We start from the raw sequence: 19,508 nt of genomic DNA on the forward strand, positions 1-19,508 counted from the left end.
TTTGCTCACAAGTTCCCAAATCACTGAAAATAACTTCTCTACGGTAAGAAAAAAAAGAGAAATCTAGTTACATTCAATTCAGTAGAAAATCATCATGAAATAAAGATGTGAAAAAAATTAAGTTCATCCTCTACTAACTGACCCGCATGTTTTTCTTAAAAGTGTTGATTTTCACCAGTATTTTTTTTTGGTCAGCTTCTCTGCCTATAAACCCTCAGAAGTAAAATCTTTTTCTGTCTGAAATTTGGAAATTATTACAAGTATATGCTCCAGTCCTAAGCTTTTAGACAGGGTAAAACTCTTTCGGCTAATAATTACCAACAGGCAGTCCAGTTTCAGTTACCACCAAGGTGCACGGGAAACATTTCATGACAGCATTTATAAAGAAAACCTACTCAAAATCAGCGCCTTCATTAGGAAATGTGCAATGACGCAAGAGAGGCAGAGAGTGAGCAGCCAGCCGTGAAGGATGGGGAACCGAGAAATACCACCACGAACATGCACAAAACTGAAATACAATTCTTCCTGTTCTTTTTTGTCCTACCGCCACATTGTGAACTTGTTATTTATTGAGCAAGCTTATGCTGCAGATCACCGGATAATGTAGAAATACCTGAGATGGCTTTTAACTACCTACCGAGGCGCTCTCAGCCTAGCTAGGAAGCAGTGCACGTCAGTCTGTACTAAACTTCTGCTGCCACAGCTAACCCGCTCCTAGGATTGGGAGCTGGGAAGCCCAGCTATTTTATTCAAAGGTAGCTAAGATGCCTCGAGGTTACATCTCTACATACCTTTTTTGGATGACTGGTTGCAGATAAACACGGTATTACTCTTTACTCCTTCCACATCACCTCCTAGTCTTACATATTGGAATATATGGTGCAAAAGGGGAAGGATTTTACTCGGTTAAAAACCAGCATGTGGGTGATCTGGAGGCTGGTGTTACTGGCAAAATGGTAGGAAATGACAGAATCAGAGGACTGGAAGAAACTTAAAGCCTCGAGGCAAAATCCGTGTAGGCCATTCCCTACAGAAGTTCATATAGCCTCTTGCTAAAGTCATCCAGTGACAGAAAACTCACAGTTTCCCTGGGGAATTGGTTTCAGCACTCTGCCATCCTTACTCTTGGGGTTTTTTTCCTCAGTGTCGACGCAAAATCTCCGTCACTGAAATTTAGACCCTTCCTTCCTGTTGTATTTTGAATCTGGAGAACAAATTGTGCTCCCCTTTCTTTTTCTAACCTTTTCTGTATTTGAAAACATATGCTTTTTGGGGTCTTAAGCTAAAGGCATTAGGCAATCTCAACTTGTTGAATTTCCTTCAGCATATAACACGTTTTCTAGACCTCTCATTACTCTTGTTGCTCCTGTTGTTGATTCTGCTCAGTTGATCCACACTTTTGCTGAAGTGCCATGTCCAGAACAGGACTTATGATGAAGCCTTACAACTGCTGAGTAAAGCAGAAAATTTACTTGATGCATAGTATGCTCTGATGGCATATTCCAGAAAAGCCTGTGATTTTTTTTAATTCCATGACATTACTGTCTGTCACTCATCTTGTGCTAACTACGATCCCTAGACACAGCTCTGAAAAAGTCCTATCTAGCTAGTTGTCCGTTGTCCGCTCCTTTTTTTTTTTTTGTTTTAAAATCTCTGACATTAAACTTGACTAATTAGAACAAACAGCATTTGTTCATCCTGAATGTTCTCCTAAGATTTTTCCTCCATGACTCCTGGTTGCAGCTGAATTTGAATTCTGTCCTCCAGTGTACCGCAGACATCCAAGCGCCACACGCCACTTTATCCAGCATAAGCTCAATTCTCTTGCCGGGTCATTAAGGTTAACTAAAACACCGAGCAGCTCTAGATGCTGGCACAGACTCCTACAGCACCTCCACTTTGACAGTGAATCCTTAAATAACTACTTTATGTGTAAGGCTTTCCAAACAGCTTCATACCCACCCACAGCAGTTTCGTCTTGACCATGCATCTCTGATCTGCTTACGAGAATGCCATGCGTAAGAAGGCCAAAGAGCCTTACTCAAACAAAGACACATGGCCTATGTTGCTTCTCTTATGCCAAAAAGCCCACTTGCCCTCTTGCAGAAGGAAAACGGGTTGCTCCCACATTCCCTGCTCTTGACAAATCCCCCTGCTGACTCGCTGCCTTCCAGGCACTTAACACGCAGTTGGGTGGACACAGCACACCGACAGAAAAGGTAGAGCCAGGAGGAATCAAATGTGATTACAAGAAACCTAAATCATTGTGCGGGCAGGTGAGAAGCAGATCCAAAAAGGTGCTCTGAGAGAGAGTTGTAAGCGATTTCTACAGGAGCCACATTTTGAGCACCGGGAGATCTGGTACAAGAAGACTGCAAGAGCCAGTAGAGGAGGCTGATGTAGGGTATCATAAATTATAGAAGGATGATTCAGTACTCTTTGGGGGAATTAAAGACATATGGCCTTCATTAAACATATTTGAGACAACAGTGAAGGGAAGTTTTATATGTTGCAGGGTTTTTTTTGCTTGGTTTTGTGTGGGACTTTGTGTCTTCCCTCCCCCACCCCCTTTTTTTAACATTCTGGCTACTGCAATTCTTTGTTTAAAATCAGATGTAAAAAAACCCAAACCAAACCCAAACCAAAGCCAGAGAAGAACATATTGATCCAAATGTGTCAGAAAACTGCACTCCCCAAGATGCTTTTAATTCCTCTCAGGAAGTGGCAAAGAAAGGCCAAATATAACAGATGTATTATAATAACACAAATATATAACCTTCCTCTTTTTTTGCTTAACATAATCAATATAAAACATTTAATCTTTTTTTTTTGATGAGATGAGGGTTCTCAACGGTTGCAAAAGCTCCAAGATAGATTTAGAATTAACACCGAGCTGTGATGCGAGCCTAAGTCTTTCCAGACCTACCCTCAAATGGCACCATATGCACAGAAACTAGCATTAAAATATTTACTCAGTTAGTTTCATGGGCTTTTTCTTATATTTATATTCTGTATTTATTTTGTTAATGGTCTAAATTGAAGTTTATGTAAATAGAAGGCACACCCTAACCTCCCTGTAAAACAATTATTTGTCATGAATTAAAAAAAAATCTGCCTGATAAAGTGCTAAGCATCACAAGAAAGTTCTTGTTAACATATTTTCACTATCTTTAAGCAATGCAATTACAACAATCTCCACAGAGCTTGGACACTAAGTGCCAGAAAACATACGACAAATTGTGCTTAGAAATATTTTTGCCTCTGAAAAAGTCATCTACTTTTGAAGTACTTATCACTGTTATGTAGAGAAAGGCAGATAAAAGTGTTAATTGATTGCAGAATCTTTTCAGCTCTACTGAAAGGCAGTTACACCTCAACATGAAGTTTGGTTTACAGAAGTTGATTATGTCAAAGTCTAGCTTCCATGGATTGTAAAGGACTGGATAAGATCCCAAACTCTCTGGAGATCTCTTTTACACCACAGGGCAATGCCCATGGCTTGCACTGAGACCCCGTATTCCAAACTTCACACCTGTATACATTTCATTTCCGACCACGTATGACAGAGGCATCTAGGACTTTTTCCTTACAACAGGATGTCTTTTGGTGGGGACACAACTTGAAACTATACCTGCCTTGTGCAAACCCCAAGTCTGCTCATTAGCTACCTCTGTAGCACAGGCAAAACATTTGGCCATAAGAAGTAAACAAAACCAAATCCCTGCTCCTGACTGGCCATAAATTGAAGGATTGTAAAAAGCAGGAAAAAGTAAATCAGAAGTGGCATCAAGATAGTCTTTTTCTCCCTGGTAACTGGAATAAACATACAATTGGCTAGAAATCCTGTTATCAAGCTAATCTACTACTAATTTCTGGAAACAGAACTCTAATTGAAAGACATTCAGAAAATCGAATCCCCATTCTAAGGTTTTGATAGAATTTCAAGAAGAAACCAACGTCCTTCATTAATTTAATGGATTCTGGACATCAAGAAACAGGTTTTTGGAAGATGAGAGGCACGTGTAAAGAAAATATTTTAGTATTGGGAAGATACTGGTTTCCACATCAAGCAAGAGGACAGCAGAGTTGATAAAGTGTGTGAGGAACACCAGAACAGCTTCTGAGTTTTAGGACAAAAAGGTACACCCTTAAGATGATTTGTGGAACAGCACTGGTGGAGACTGTGGCCTTGCAAAGTCCCTATCAGACAAACAGGCTGTCTATATGGTCTACTGGCTAAAAAAGAGGAGATAAAGCTTTTAATTCCACACTATGCCAAGTACTTTCTCAGAGAATAAGCTACTTCAAATTTCTACATCTTGGTTTCTTCACCTGTAATATGAATATAATAATCCGTATCCAATTTTACAGAAGAGTTTGGAATGCAAAACAATACAGCTAAATAAAACGTTTCTTTAGCAAGGCAATACCTGACATTGTCAGGCCATGACGTTTCTCTGACGTAATCCTACACTTTCACTCTCCTTCCCCCAAGCTGTTAGCTGGTCCTTGTCAGATTTGACCATCTGCTGACCACTACACGGGCTGCTCCCGACCAGCAGCACAAAGCATGAGGCGTTTTTTGAGAGACAGCAGAAGCAGTGGGGCAGAGGGAAGGAAGGTGCGGGATGAAGTTCCATCATGGCAGCTCCACAGTCGCTGGTGGGCCAGCAGGCAAACGTAGGCTTACTGCCAAAGGATGCCCTATAAAACAAATCTGTGGCAAATCAGGACTCGTGTTTCCACTGCCTTCCCTTTTTAATAGTGAGAACGACACAAGCACTCGTGGTGCTTGATACCAACAGTCCTACTACCGTTGGTGCTGTAGGAAAAGCTCCGCTGAGCCTCCCCAGCAGGTCTCTCTTTCATCCTCTTCCCCCACAGCTGCCTTAACTGGAATAGCAATCAGCCTGATAGAGCTTGATAACCATCATCCCACCAAGGAAGGGAAAAAAGGTACGGCAGCACTGGAAATATTCTCTGCTATTTGAGAAAGGCTTCCTGTCAGTTGCTGCTCTCTGCAGAAGTGTATGTTTAAACACACTACCTAGAAGACTGCTATTTTTAGCGCAGTGGTACACTTCAAAGCATTTCCTGCTCAGAAAGTCACACCAAAAGTAAAAGGAGAAAACGTAATGGCTCTGCTGCCTCCCAACGCCCCGATCCCCCTTGCAGAGGCCATCCCACTGCCGCCCTGCTGCAGTTTCCAGAGAAACTGCACACTCCAGTGACTAATTACTTAAAAATACAGCATTCCTCAGGGAGGAGAAGTTTTAAATAAACCTGCAAAATAGGTAACACAAGCACACGGCTAATTTTTACATACGGGAGGAAGAAGGGGGGGGGGAAGGACGCAGGAGGATGGAAGAATTTAGCACAAGAATCTGTGTTCTAGTCTTGTACTAAATAGTTCCAGCTTTGATCTAAATTTAGGCAATGAGCACTTCCTGTGGGAGACCGTCTTCCAAAGCTGAAGAGTTTTTGATGCTAAATATTTTCAGTGATTTTATAATTGGGGTAAAGTGGTTATTTGTTTAAAGGCCTGGCCTTCAGCTAGATAAACGCTTACATTATTTTATATTCCCCACCATTTCCTCTCCTACTCCACGCTGGACTTCTCCTGTTTATTCAGCTCCAGGTCTCACTGCATTTTAAGTAGGTTTTAAAACTCTATTTACAACCAATGGGAGCAACAAAAGCCCTTCTGTCATTATCCAGCAGCCTTCCATCACAGCTGTGGGACTGCCTTCTCCTTACCTCGACGCTGAGGAAGCCCAAGCGCTTGAGCTCTTACCACTTTATCACGACTCCTGCGTCGCTTTGTGGTTTTCTGAACAGCCCCAACTCCTGGCCCTTCCTGTCCCTCCAGTTCCCTCTCTCCTGGGAGATAATCCCCGTCTTCAAATTTTAAGAAAAGGCAATTACACATCCATAGTCCATACTCCAACCCTCTCAAATCCCTTCCCTGACCTCAGAAACATGAAGCCTAAAAATAAAAAATGAATAGGCTATTCACTTTACAAAGTTCATAATACTGGGGACCTGATTTTAAAATGCTTGAGGTTGCCAATGCTTGTAGACACTGAAGTCTCTTTCTTTAAAGTTAGTCTTATAGTTACACATTCACATTTAGGGTGAGAGGCAACTTGCCTACCTTTCCTCATGAAAACGTAATGCAGCTAATTTAAACTAGCCATCTAGGCTACCATCGGTCAATGGGAACATCACTAGAGAGCAGCTCCCTATTTTAGACACACATTAGGATAAGATAAACCAAATCCTGGAGTATTTTTATATTTTTCCATCAATGATAAAAGGAGCTCGTATGACTACCTTCGACTAGACAGCTAACTTCTAGAAGGAACAAAACCTGCTCTATGTGAATGGGTTCACAAGCTTTGTTTCTTCTCTACTCCACAGAGATTGTCAAAGAGGGAATTTTAATTCTTTTAGAAATTTAATTCTTGGGGAATAAGCCATCTGAAGGCTATGATTTTGATCTACTTAGACAGACGTAATTTTTTTTGTGATTACCAAATTCTACCTTGTCCAGTATCAAATACTAGGACTGAAGGATCTCTGCCTTCAATCCAGTATTAACTTCAACGTGTAGGATTCCTGAGCTAGTAATTGGAATCTATTAGATATTTTAAAAATAGTTTATTCTTGCCAGTCTAGCTGTGAATTTCTTGATATTTGAGTTTTGCTAGCCTAACAAAGCATAAGTGCTGACAGAGAATCTAAGCCCTCCCTCTACAGGCACTACAAAATAGCAGCTGTATTCAGAACTAAACTAACATCCAGGCTTGAGGATAAATCCCTGTAGAAATTAGTGTAATTTGGCTCAGTTTCCCCCTAAAGCATGGGAAGGATTGAAAAACCACAATTACTCCTACATAATGGCAATAGCTGTCAAATCCTGTTGAAACAGAAGTGGTGAAGTAACCTTAGGAGACGCCTGGATAACTGAGATTTTAACAATGCTGCATCCACACTGTAGTGGCACGTTTGGCCTCTATGTTCTGTGGTTATAACCACTGTTGAAAGAACTGTCTACTAGTAAGAGACTGCCGAAAGGGCAAGGTGAAAAAAAAAAAAATAATCCAATGCTGTGACTTAGGGCTAAGAAAATGTTGTCTATCCCTCCTCAGCCTTAATATACAATATAGAAGATATAAAAAAATTATGTCTTTATATACACACAATAATAAAAATACAATAGATTCACAAAACCAAGCAAGCTCAAACGCACTGTTTTAACAGTGAAGGCTATGGCTGTGAATGAGAGAGTCACGAACGTTCACGGAGTGTATGATCTGATCATGATTTACAAACTAAGGCTTCATGCACAGGGCACTGCCTAGGGATTAATGACCAGCTGGGAGAGTTGATAGTGTAGGACAAAGCTAAGGATCATTAACTCCACCTAGTTGTAAACTCCCCAGAAAATGCCTTATGCTAAAATTGATATTGTAATTACCCATTTTATAAATAAAATAAACGGTAATACTGAAGTAGCAAATTGCTTTTGCTGCCTCCCTTTTTCTTGCAAAGCTCTGAGAACTAGAGCATTCTGGGTGATGTGAACCTGGTGCTTCTTGAAAGTGAATTCCGCATGAAAGCCAGCGAGTTAACACTTTTTAGCATAGGTCCTAACGACATACAGTTTATTAGTATGTCGGGCAGCAGAGCAACAAGCAGCCTTGCACAGAATGCAAAGAAATTCTGAACGCGAAATTCTGAATGCAAAGTTCCATGCAGATAACCTTGCACAGGGAGACACGATCTCTGCACTGAACAATTAATCATCCATGGGAACTTGGGGTTGAATATAAAACATTTTTAAGTAAAAAGCCCCAAACAACAACAATTCTGTGCCCCCAGCTGGCACAGAAATTTACATTTGCAGATCAAGTATAGCACAAAAGACCAGTAAAAAAAAAAGCTGGTATCAGTCCTTTCAAACTACTTCTGTCCTCGAGCATGAACCTGCTTTACATGGGAGAAGTGTAGTTGCTACGCTGGGGTAGGTCAAGAGCCCGTGTAGCCCATGGCATTTCAACAACAGCCTAGGAAAATCTGTAAATAAGTTATCATTAACCAATAGTTACAAGTATTTTCCTTTTGTCTGACTACGCTGGGAAAGGTTCCCCAGCATTCAGTCCCTCTGTTATCCATCTCCTCCCAGTCTGTTCCTCTAGACAGAGTGATGATCACAACTTAGTAACACCGACTGGCAAATTGAGTGAAGACTGGATTTCAAAAGACAGGTAATAGCCTCTTGAAGTGTCAAGAAATTACTTTTAGAGGAAGTCAGATGTCAGAAATGCAGGCCTAGAACATCTCATTCACACGTAATGCAAAGATTTGCTTACCTGTTCGTTAGGCTCAAAGTTTATCTCTTCTTTTTCTGTCCTCATAGCTATTAACTTTGTGCTACCGGAAGGGTCTGTCTTACTGTCCAACCGCTCCAGTTTTGGGGGTATGTCTGGTAAACCAATATCTTTAGTATCATCTTTATCTAGCAAGTAGCGAAGTAGTGCATTATTATTCTTCTTAGGACTCGCGGGCTCCTGTTTAACAGTCACCTCTGAACCAGGAGCTGTGCTACTGGACTCCTGGTTCAGTTCTTTGCCTGTGGCCTCGGCTGTGAGCTTGGCCAAATCTACAGGAGAACTACTGTCCTGCAATAGTCTGTGCAAAATTTTATGCTTCTCCTTGAGCGAGGTTCCATGTGCTGAACCAGACCCAGGCAACCCTCCCGTGGAGTCCTTGCTAACGTCTCCCATGGTACTGGACAAAGGCGAAGGCTCCATCTGATCCGATTTGGTGGTCAGCAATTGTAATAGCTTTGTCTGGCTTTTTCCGTCGTGCAGTTTATTCTGTCCATCAGGTCTCTCGCCACTGACAACCGGTGGCATGTTGCTATCGCTGTTATCTTTCTGTTCTCCTGAATGGCAGCTGCTCTCTGCTTGTCCAGTTGTACCTTCTGATTGCTCCCCGTATAGTCCAAAGCAGTCTTTAGAGTCCAGACTTCCCATCTTGCTTAGCTGGGGAGGATTCATATTCACAGGGGAATTTTGTAAATTTCCCATTTTTAGGTCAGGTGAAGCCAACGACGATCCTAGAGAAACGCCGTGGCCCTCGCTGAGGGCCTGAAGTGCGTTCAGGGAACTGTTGGTGTAGTTATGGCTATTTCCTGTGCTGCTGCAGACTCCCACGGGCGAATGCAAGCTTCCTGCAGGGGAGAACTGACTGGGTGGGATGCGAGGACTTCCTGCCACTCCAGGGCTCACACGATGCCTTGGGGAAAGCATAGAGTTTGGCTGCCCTGGGTTCATGCCGGGGCTGCTTTGTGAGGGGCTATTCATTTTTAGTGCATAGTTACTACCCTGAGGAGTGGATGCTTGTATGCTCGACACATGGTTCATTCCCCCTGAACCACCGAACCTGCCTGCTGGCATGCCCATTTGTTCCTTTGGGCCATTTATGGCAAAATTTATATTGCTACTGATGGTCATATCCTGACCTGGGTTCCCACTGCACATGGCCTGATGGGCAGGGCTGCTGGAGCTAATCGGGTTCAATATCTTCCCCATCCCTTGTCCAGTCAAATCCTGATTCATTCCACAGACGTTCTGCTCTCTATGTGGCAAGGGGAAGAAAAACAACCCATTAGCTAAAATGACAGTGGCCAACTTGCAATTACACTACAAAAAAAGAAGCAAAACCCCAAACCTCGCTTTAAAATAACACAACAAACCTACAATTAAAACAAATTGACAATTTGACAAAAGTGATATGCAACTCTCTACATGGCTGCACATTATCAGTATGGTTTTTCAGTACCTTATTAACAAATCAGTGGAAGAGAGGAAAAAACAAAATTATACCTCATTTAAATGACAGTCATCAGAAATGCAGATAGGTTACAATTTCAGACCCTCTCCCTCTAACGTATATCTCTTCTCTATTATTTGACAGGAGCTAACTTCTAGAACTGACAGAAATCTCATCTGAAACATATGACCCAAACAAATACATGTTTTACAAGACAGCTGTGGACAGCTGTTTGCTGGAGTTCTGAATTTCTCTGAGTTAGCCCCACCACAAGGCTGGAGTGGGCTATTTGCCCACCAAGTTCATAGTGAAAAGAAAGTTGAAAAAGTCACATTTCTACACTGCCAGAGTATTGCGATACCGCTCCAAAACAGCATGTGAGCCAAAAGAACTACTGGATACTGCTTCAGGACGGGAACATAACTGGATACGGCTTCAGAATGGGAACAGGCTGTTAGCAATCCAGTCCTGCATGAGCATTGAGGAAAAGAGGAGAAGAAAGAAAAAACCCACACACATAGGAGCTAAAACTCATGTTTTGGAGATGTAGGCTGTAAGATGGAGGAAACAGAAGACAGACATACACGCAGAGAAAAAGCTCTTGTGAGAGCACCTGAAGGTCACTTTTCTTCAGTAGATTTTAATTAGTTTATGGGAGGATGCGATATACTTTTTACTTCTGTGCTAAAACTTAAATCAGAAAAATCAGACATATTCCCAAAATGTCAAAAGCTATGAAAGAGACAGTCTCAAATACATTAGGAAGAAAAAAAAAAAGAGGTTCTGAGAAAAATCAAAACAATTCTGGACTTCCAAAACCAAATACTAATGGAACATTCCGAATATGTATTTTTGATGAGACGAAAACCATTCTACTTGCACAGGGTAAGTGCAGATAAACCTTCGGGTTTTGCTAACGCATGAAAAGTAAAAGAACTGAAGCACGCAGAGTAGTGAAGCTTGTTACTCTGTATTTGTTACCGTAGGTAGAAAGGCAATGGTGAACAACATTAACTCTAGGAAGAGAGAGAGGTGGATTTTTAAAATGTTATTACACATACAATAGTACCAGTGTTCTGCTAAAAAAAGCAAGAATATTTGCAAGTACCATTCTTAACCTAATGGTGCTTTTTTAAACTTAAAATTTAGCACTTCATGAAATACCAAGTATATTCAGCAATCCAAAGAAAACAGATTTCCGACAGCTTTTGGTCAGGTCAATTACAAAATCTACGATTTCTGTAAAATGGTTTCAGTTTTAATTATGTTTAGAGCGGTTTTCTTCCTCTCAAAAAAGTGATACTGTGGACACAGGGAAACAGCATTGTAATTGTAATCAGCAAATAAAATCTGAAAAAAAAATCTGACATGTGACATGCAATGACTTAATTCAAATTTTACGCGGAAGTTCTGAGGTCAGGGATTACTTATCCTTGACTTTAACGTATTACTGCCTGTGCCTTTTTAAAAAAAAACTAATAGTGGTGGCGTTTCTCAGGATTGGACATGTGAAAGCCACTACTCCAAGCACCAGAAAAGACAAGGAATGAAGAGAGACAAGGAGTTCAAATATGCCGTTTGTCTAAAATGCAGTTCTAATAATCAGATCATATTCTTTAAAGAACGCTTTTGTGAAAATCCAGCATGCCATTTATAAGTCCTGAAGTAATCTTAGAGTCTTTTCCTGCTGTAAGCATCAAATTAAAAAACTTTCTTTGTTTTCATGCTATTAGTTCTAGGTCAACCGAACGTCTATCAGCCTTAAATAATCTATTTGCTTTGGCGACTCGTTACTTTCCCTATCTCTCTGTAGACCGTGGATGTAACAAACCAGTGAGGATTACCTGTGAAGCATATGCAAGGAGATTACAAGCTGAGGTTCGCTAGTCGTCTGAGAACGGATGAGCTTGCTCTTCGTTTGGGCAGAAACAATAGTGCCATCAGACAAGGAAAACCGATAAACAGGACTAAATGCTAGTCCCTGCCTTAGTACTGCAAGCAAGCAAAATAACAGAATTAAATTAATGAGAAACTACAGTACAGGTAGCTTAGTTGCTCAACATCTTGATGTTCCAAATCCATCAGCACTGATACCACAGACACTGCGTAAAAAAAAATAAAAAAAAGAAAAATTTTGAGACTAAATAATGAGCTGTGTATAAATTAAAGGATCCCACATACTGTAAGGTGATCAAAAGAAAACTTATAAGGAGTGACAGCAATCACAGGACAGATACTATGAAATACAGAATATTTCAGGAGTAGGCCAAGAAGTCCTTGATGTCCGCTTCACTTTTCGTCAAATATGTGTCTAACTCCTTTTGTTCCTCCTCCATTTTTTCATCTGCACCATCTCCATCACGATGATTAATATATATACCTTTAGTTTCTAAATCATCTGTTTCCATTAGCCTGTATCTTTTACTCCTTATTGCCTGTTTAAATTATCTTGCAGCAGTTACTCTCACTACTACTTTAATTTAAAAAGTACATAAATTTCCTACATGGGAACAATTCTTACAGTGGGAACAATTAGAAATAAGGAGATCTGGAAAAAGAAACGATTACTTTTTAAAGAACAAATACAAAAAAATAGAGCTCAAACAAATCACAAATACAATTACCCAAACCAAAATTGGGACTGTGCTATCCTTCCCCAGTGTTAGATATGACTGTGTTTCAGGTTTGGGTTTGACTTCACTGCACACATTCTGCAGCCCTGAAGTTTTCAGTGTAAATCTGAACTTCAGCAAATTCAGTTCCTTAACTTCTGTAGACCCCTGTGACATTTCTTTAATTAGAAATTAAATTCATGTTAGGGAAAATAAAATCTCCAAACATTTAGAATAAATGTTCACTCTTCACCATCAGTGAAACAAATCTGATCATTTTCAATTCCTAGTGCAAAAGTTATTACATTAGGATTGCAGATATGGCAGGAGGAAAGTACTTAACTTCAAAATTTTCATATAATTGTTTAGACAAAAAATAGGAATGAAGTACTACAAATACTTTTAATTTCCTACTTTTTCATACATACACATTTTCTGTGGTTTTAGTTTTCTTCCCTTTTTTTTTTTTTAATTAATAATATCATCTGATCTTCATTTCGCTGCTTGTCTTTTAATATTTCCTGTTGTAATGAAATGACATGGTTTTCCGAGTGTGGCTTTATTGAACAGTCTCCTCTACAGGGCTACGAGATTTTCAGCCTTGCAGGACTGGTTATGATTGCTTTCCTTCCCTGTCCCCCCCACTGTTATATATTGTTCTACAAGGTTTTAAAGTATTATTTAGGCAGTGAGAAAACAGGAAGCACAATTTAAACAACCAGAAGGGGTTTTTCAGAGTAAAAATGTAAAGAAAAACAAAAACCTACAACTGTGAAACAATACAAAGCAAAATTTCACTGTTAGGTATGTCATTGTTTCAGTTTAACCTTTGGGCACCAGAAGGTCCAAAGCTCTTAACTTTAGCATATACCACATCAGGAAATTCCAGTACTCAATGCCAACAGGATACAAGTGAAATCTCTACTTAAATCATTTTCCAAACTAATTCTTTAAGCAAACAAGAATGTTTCCGTATTCCTCTTGAGGAAATGCTCTTTTTCTGACTGCGGCCAATAAAAACTTACCATATATTTTGCACTTTACGCCGAGAGTTAATTTGAAAGCTCTGTGGTTTTTATTGTTTATCAAGCTAATGCTGATTTTTTTGCCACACTGTGACACTGAATTATATGTAGGAGACTGTTACTTTCCTTGCCTCTATTCTCAAACCATAATGACTTAAAAAATGCAAGGGGTTCCTCAGTCAAGTGCAAAGATGCCACTGCCCAAGATATGCCTTGTTTTTCTTCTCCATGCTGCAGGGCAGGGGACGGAGACTTTTCAGCCATTTCTCCTCTCTAGTACTGGATCCTTTGCAGAAAAGCAACTTCAGAACTTCAGAGGTTTTTCCTCCTCCACTCTCTTCACTTCCACAAGAAGTAAAGAGCCCAACCTCATTTAGACTAATTCTACAGTTCATACAACGATCCTAAGCCTCTCCTGCAAAATGATACGGCGTAAACTCCAGAACGCGTATATTTTTATCACTTCACAGGTAGCTTAGAGAGGACCCAACTCAAACCTCGGCACTGGTGTAGGAACTGCTAATTTGCTCAGGAATCATTTGAAGAGGACTGAAATAATAAGTGGCTGGATGCCGTAACAGAAACTCCTAAATCAGCTTTGGCAGAGACAGGTCCTTACCTGAAACTGCTCTCTAAACCCCTGCTGTAACTTTAATTGCAGATTACCTTCTTTAGTTCTGTCCGAAATCACAGCATAAGGCTGTGAACTTTTAGCACTCCTACTGTATATACCCCAAAAGCTGTTATCTAAAATATCACAGTATTTTTGTGCCCCCACATTCCCAAGATGAAACCTGAAGGTTTCATGAAAGTAGAACATACTGAAGAATATTTAACTAAAGCCGCATGACTAAAGCTTTTCTTTTTGTGTATGCGGGTGTATTTGATGGAATAATTTGAGATTCCAGTTACAACTCAGTTTCCAAGACAGCATGCCAGCTGTTTAATGACCATGGCAACTATTTGTTACAGGCCAACTGTAAACCCCGTCCTACAAACATGAACCTAAAGAATGATGCTCTTGCACTGGAAATGTTCTGGTTATTCCCCGTTGGTTTTGAAAGGACTTTCCTGTGGACTATAAAGGGTTATTTGTTTTTAGTAATTTGGACCTGTGTTACTAGGATAAGCAGCATCAGGGTTTTATGAAAAGAAAAATCCCCACCCAGTCACTACCACAGAAACCTCATGGGGAACCTTTCGCAGTGCAGCACCCTCCTAGATCTTACCTACCATAATCTTGAGTGAGTAGACGTGCTTGCGGTGTATCCTTTAACGCTTATCAGCTAGATACAGTACAACAATGTAGGTTTCCAGACAGTATGAGTGCTGCATCTCTGATAATTCACACTGAGTGTTTCTCACAGGAAATGTGACAATAAAAGTCCATTTTTGTAGAGAAAAGGAATGCAGGTCAATGAACTGCAATGTGTGAGCTGAGGTTCTGAAGAATAATGGGTAGTGAATGTTTTGGTGTGCAACACGCGAGGGTCTTCCTAAAATAATTGTGACAATTTGAAGATTTGAAGCACCCTCCAATATATACAGTTATAACAGCAGGCTAAAACGAACACGGAGATATAGGTGCAAAACCTCTCTAGAGAGAGCCATCATATGTAAGGTAAATCAGTCTGAAAAAGAGAGAGCGTCAGTAGCCCTTGATTGTTCCATGTAAACATAACAAAGAGAACACAAACAAGAGATACAAATGACAAACAGTTTAAATATAGAAAGTGCTAAAAATATGAAACCTAACCTTCCTGGTGATGCCTCTTGGCAAAAGATATTTCTCCCTCGTGCTGCGAATGGAACCTCTGAATGCATCTTCTCACCAAATCCTCCCAGCCAGGTTTCATAGCTGCTCGCATGGTACTTGTGTCCAGTGAAGTTATTTTCCCTGATATCCGATAAAACATTTGTTATAGCGATTTCCCCTTTGGGGGCGGGGAGGGGGATAAAAAAATTAAAAACTCCTGTTTTACAATACCTTGTAGATCCTGGCGAGTAGTAAAACTCTCTGAGGAAGGAAGAAGTGGTCTTTCCTTCATTGGAGCTCTTCTTGCAACACAAATCAAGCAAGACTGCAAATCTTAAAGAAAAATGTTACTTCAGTGATTTGTATAGAAGAGGAAGATTTTGCTTCCACAAAGAATTCAGAAATATTTTTAAAAAAATTCTTTAAATCTGTTTGGACTCAAAGAATAAATTTTGTACCAATAAATGGGTGGATAGAACTCAGTGGTTTTATATCTTCATTATTTCCTACAACATTAAACAACACAGGAGAGGTGGATTTATTTTCTTTTTTAGAAGAAAAATTATCAAGGACTCCACCACAGCCCAAAATTATCGGCACGTGTTTATGCATATATCTGTAGCAGCTCAACCACTCAGGAGATGAAAAGTAACAAAACAGAATATACTGCACGCTCAGAGAGCATGTTTCTTCAACACTGACTGTTTTATGCTTTCTAAGCCACATTTCTTAAACATGCCCCAAATGCTTGCTGTCCCTGAGAAAGCAGCTTCATAATAAGCCCTTTTTAGTTATCTGAATACTTAATATACAATCTCAGGAAATTTACCTGCTGAAGTAGTAAGTGGTAAAGGAAATGGTAAACCACGATTGTCTTCAAATTCCAAGAACTCAAAAAAAATTGCCCATTGAAACTTTCCTCCCAGTCAGCTACATTGTTCAATATATTCATTAATGACCTAGATGAGGGGACAGAGTGTATCCTCAGCAAGTTTGCTGATGATACCAAGCTGGGAGGGGTGGCCGACACTCCAGAGGGCCGTGCTGCCATCCAGTGTGACCTGGACAGGCTGGAGAGCTGGGCAGAGAAGAACCTAATGAGGTTCAACAAAAGCAAGTGTAGGGTCCTGCACCTGGGAAGGAAGAATGCCAAACACCAGTATATGTTAGGGGCGGACATGCTGGGAAGCAGCTCTGAGGAGAAGGACCTGGGGGTCCTGGTAGACAGCAAATTATCCATGAGCCAGCAGTGTGCCCTTGTCGCCAAGAAGGCCAATGGCATCCTGGGCTGCATAGGGAAGACTGTGGCCAGTAGGTCGAGGGAGGTCATTCTCCCCCTCTACTCTGCACTGGTGAGGCCACAACTGGAGTACTGTGTCCAGTTTTGGGCTCCCCAGTTCAAGAGGGACAGGGAACTACTGGAGCGAGTCCAGCGTAGGGCAACCAAGATGATTATGGGACTGGAGCACCTCCCTTATGAGGAAAGGCTGAAAGAGCTGGGACTCTTTAGCCTGGAGAAGAGAAGGCTGAGGGGGGACCTGATTAATGTTTACAAGTATCTAAAGGGTGGGTTGAAGGAGGACGGAGCCAGGCTCTTTTCAATGGTTCCCAGCGACAGGACAAGGGGCAATGGGCACAAGTTAGAACATAGGAAGTTCCGTTCAAATACACGGAAAAACTTCTTTACAGTGAGGGTGCCAGAGCACTGGAACAGGCTGCCCAGGGAGGTTGTGGAGTCCCCTTCTCTGGAGATTTTCAAGACCCGCCTGGATGCAGCCCTGAGGGATGTGCTTTAGGCAATCCTGCTCTAGCAGGGGAGTTGGACTAGATGATCTCTAGAGGTCCCTTCCAACTCTGAAGATTCCGTGATTCCGTGATTCTTCTTACAATTACAGTGATATAAAACTAGGGTATCTCTTCAAGGTAAACAGAGTTTCTCTCAATTTCAATTATATTCATTTAACAAATAGATGCATGCAAGTGTATACACTCATAAGCCAAGATGAAAGTACACTTCTACAGCTAAATGAAAAAGGAAAAAACTTACAATTTTTCAAGATTTAGAAGCCACTTTATCAACTTTACCTCCCTTTATCAACTGCACCAAAACTGCTGGCCCGCAACAGCATGGAAAGAGAAAGTAGTAACACAAATTGGAAGCTTTAATTACCTTCACCATCCTCCTTGAAGGAATTTGGTTGAGAAACAGCAAAGCACTGCATAGTTTCATATTTCTGATGTGCTTCCTGGTTATCATGGCCTTCTTCAGAATCAGCAAGAGGTTTTACCAGCATCCGACAATTAAAGGTATGGCTATTACGCCTAGGAGTGTCACCAGACCAAGATCCCCCGTTCACTGAGCAAAGCAAAGATCATATAGTGAGATAAATCTGGTAGCAGTCATTTCTGCTGCTTATCCACACGAAATTAATCAAGGTGCTTTGCAGACTGGTTGGGAAACAAGCTCATTTAACAACAACAGTCTGTTTTTAATATTAGGGCCCAAACCAGTACATAACAAGGTAATTTATAAAATCCTCAGATTTTAAGAGCACTGCTAATTTGTTCAGCTATCATGTTGTTTTCAAGTGACTTTCAAAGACATAGTAGAAAAGCAGGATAAAAGTCTAAATATTGTGTGTGTAGAAGTTATACAGCATAGCGAAAAGCCTACTGGGTAGATCAAGTTAATTGATGTGCCTGCAAGAAAAAAGACAGTATGTGGGATCTGTGCAGTGAATTTAAAAGTGATTAATACAAAAGAGATGGCAGCATTGTCTAAAAATCTGTGTCCAGATTAGAAATAAAAAGAAAAGAAACTAACATGCATTTATAAAAATAGGAAGCAATAAAATCAGGAAAACATATCGAAACACAGTCTCAGTTACAACGGGAAAGACAGAAGGGATGAGAATGACCTGGGTGCAGTGATCGATAAACCTAAAGCCTAACACAGTGCTTAAGACAAGTAAAAAAGGAAACAAAATCCTGAGATGCACAAATATAGGTACTGGACATCAGTCAGAGCAAATTAATGTAACACCACATAAGGAAATAGCAGGGTCGTATTTAAAATACTCTTCACTTGCCCTTTTCAGTCATAAAATGCAATAAAGGCAGTAATTTATGGGGTGTAGCTGTTTACATTTTTGATTGTTTAAGGGTTTATAAGTGAAGTCATAAAATGCTAAAGTGAATTGCATAATACTTTTTAAATGGCTATTGCATAATACTTTTTAAATGGCTGTGAGTAAATGAGGTGCTCAGTATTGACTTCCTCTTTCACCTCCTCCAAAAAACCAATGACATTAAAACCGGTATTAATATGAATCCAAAAATGGTTGCAACTAACAGAAACCATTTTTTAAAGGTAAGGATAAATATTGGTGAGACTATAAACATTGAAATAAAAATTCTAACATAAGGAGTTTTCTGATTTTTCTTTTATATTCCCCCTTTCTTGGGCCATTCTTAGAATAAACAGCCTAGACAGAAAACTACCGGAGAGTTCACATAGCTAATGCTGTCTTCTAGTGATTCACTCTGGAGATCCATTAAAAATATCAGCTAACATGAGTTACTAAGAGTAATCTTAACAAAGAGGAATCTGAAAAGAGTGGAGGATGCTTTTGAGAATAATATTAATCATTCATACAGCCTATACATACATTAAAAATAAATAGAGTGTATATGATGAAACTGTAAGGACATTAAGTTAAGTTATTGAAATGCTGATTTATGAAACCAAAGTTAAATAAATAACGGTATGAAATGAAGAAAAGATACATACCTAAAGATTTTGGCAGCAGGATTTTGACAAATTCATTGTGGTCCCCTACATGCAGAATGCTATATATGCTTGTGTTCATCAGCTCTTCTTGGTTGTACCTTAGGTACTGTGTCACATTCTCAGAAACAAACACAACATTACCTTCTGGGTTCACTACAAAGAAGAACCCATCGAGGGCCTAAAGGGGGGAAAAAAAACAGCAGGCAGGCAGAGAGAGACAGACACATTACCAAACAATCAGATTAACAACAAGGTAACCAGAAAATAAATATTCCCTTCAGAAGACATAGCTGAATCTTTCTGCATCCATCCCAGTTCTTACATGCTTGTCTGTAACAGCAAAGGACACATTTCAGACTGAGCATCTAATCTTACTTGTACTTAACCAGTGTAAAAGCACAGAAAGGTTCACATCTTGCAAACTAATGAAACCCACACATGAAAACAACCAAGTCCCCCACCCCAAACAAACAAACAAAAATAAC

General features: G+C 40.2%; 1 protein-coding gene across 3 annotated transcripts in view; it reads right to left on the reverse strand.

Moving 5' to 3' along the window:
* The window catches only part of NCOA2 (nuclear receptor coactivator 2), a 194,462-nt gene that overhangs the window by 30,149 nt on the left and 144,805 nt on the right, over nucleotides 1-19,508 (reverse strand). For all 3 annotated transcript variants that reach the window (XM_074577248.1, XM_074577247.1, XM_074577249.1), the window contains 6 exons: nucleotides 19,024-19,201; nucleotides 17,404-17,589; nucleotides 15,465-15,566; nucleotides 15,234-15,374; nucleotides 11,685-11,832; nucleotides 8,376-9,645 (listed from right to left, as the gene is read on the reverse strand). In XM_074577248.1, the coding sequence (XP_074433349.1) occupies nucleotides 8,376-9,645; nucleotides 11,685-11,832; nucleotides 15,234-15,374; nucleotides 15,465-15,566; nucleotides 17,404-17,589; nucleotides 19,024-19,201 (2,025 nt within the window). The remainder of the gene's footprint in view (nucleotides 1-8,375; nucleotides 9,646-11,684; nucleotides 11,833-15,233; nucleotides 15,375-15,464; nucleotides 15,567-17,403; nucleotides 17,590-19,023; nucleotides 19,202-19,508) is intronic.

This window comes from Larus michahellis, chromosome 2, assembly GCF_964199755.1.
Source record: "Larus michahellis chromosome 2, bLarMic1.1, whole genome shotgun sequence".
Taxonomy (NCBI): domain Eukaryota; kingdom Metazoa; phylum Chordata; class Aves; order Charadriiformes; family Laridae; genus Larus; species Larus michahellis.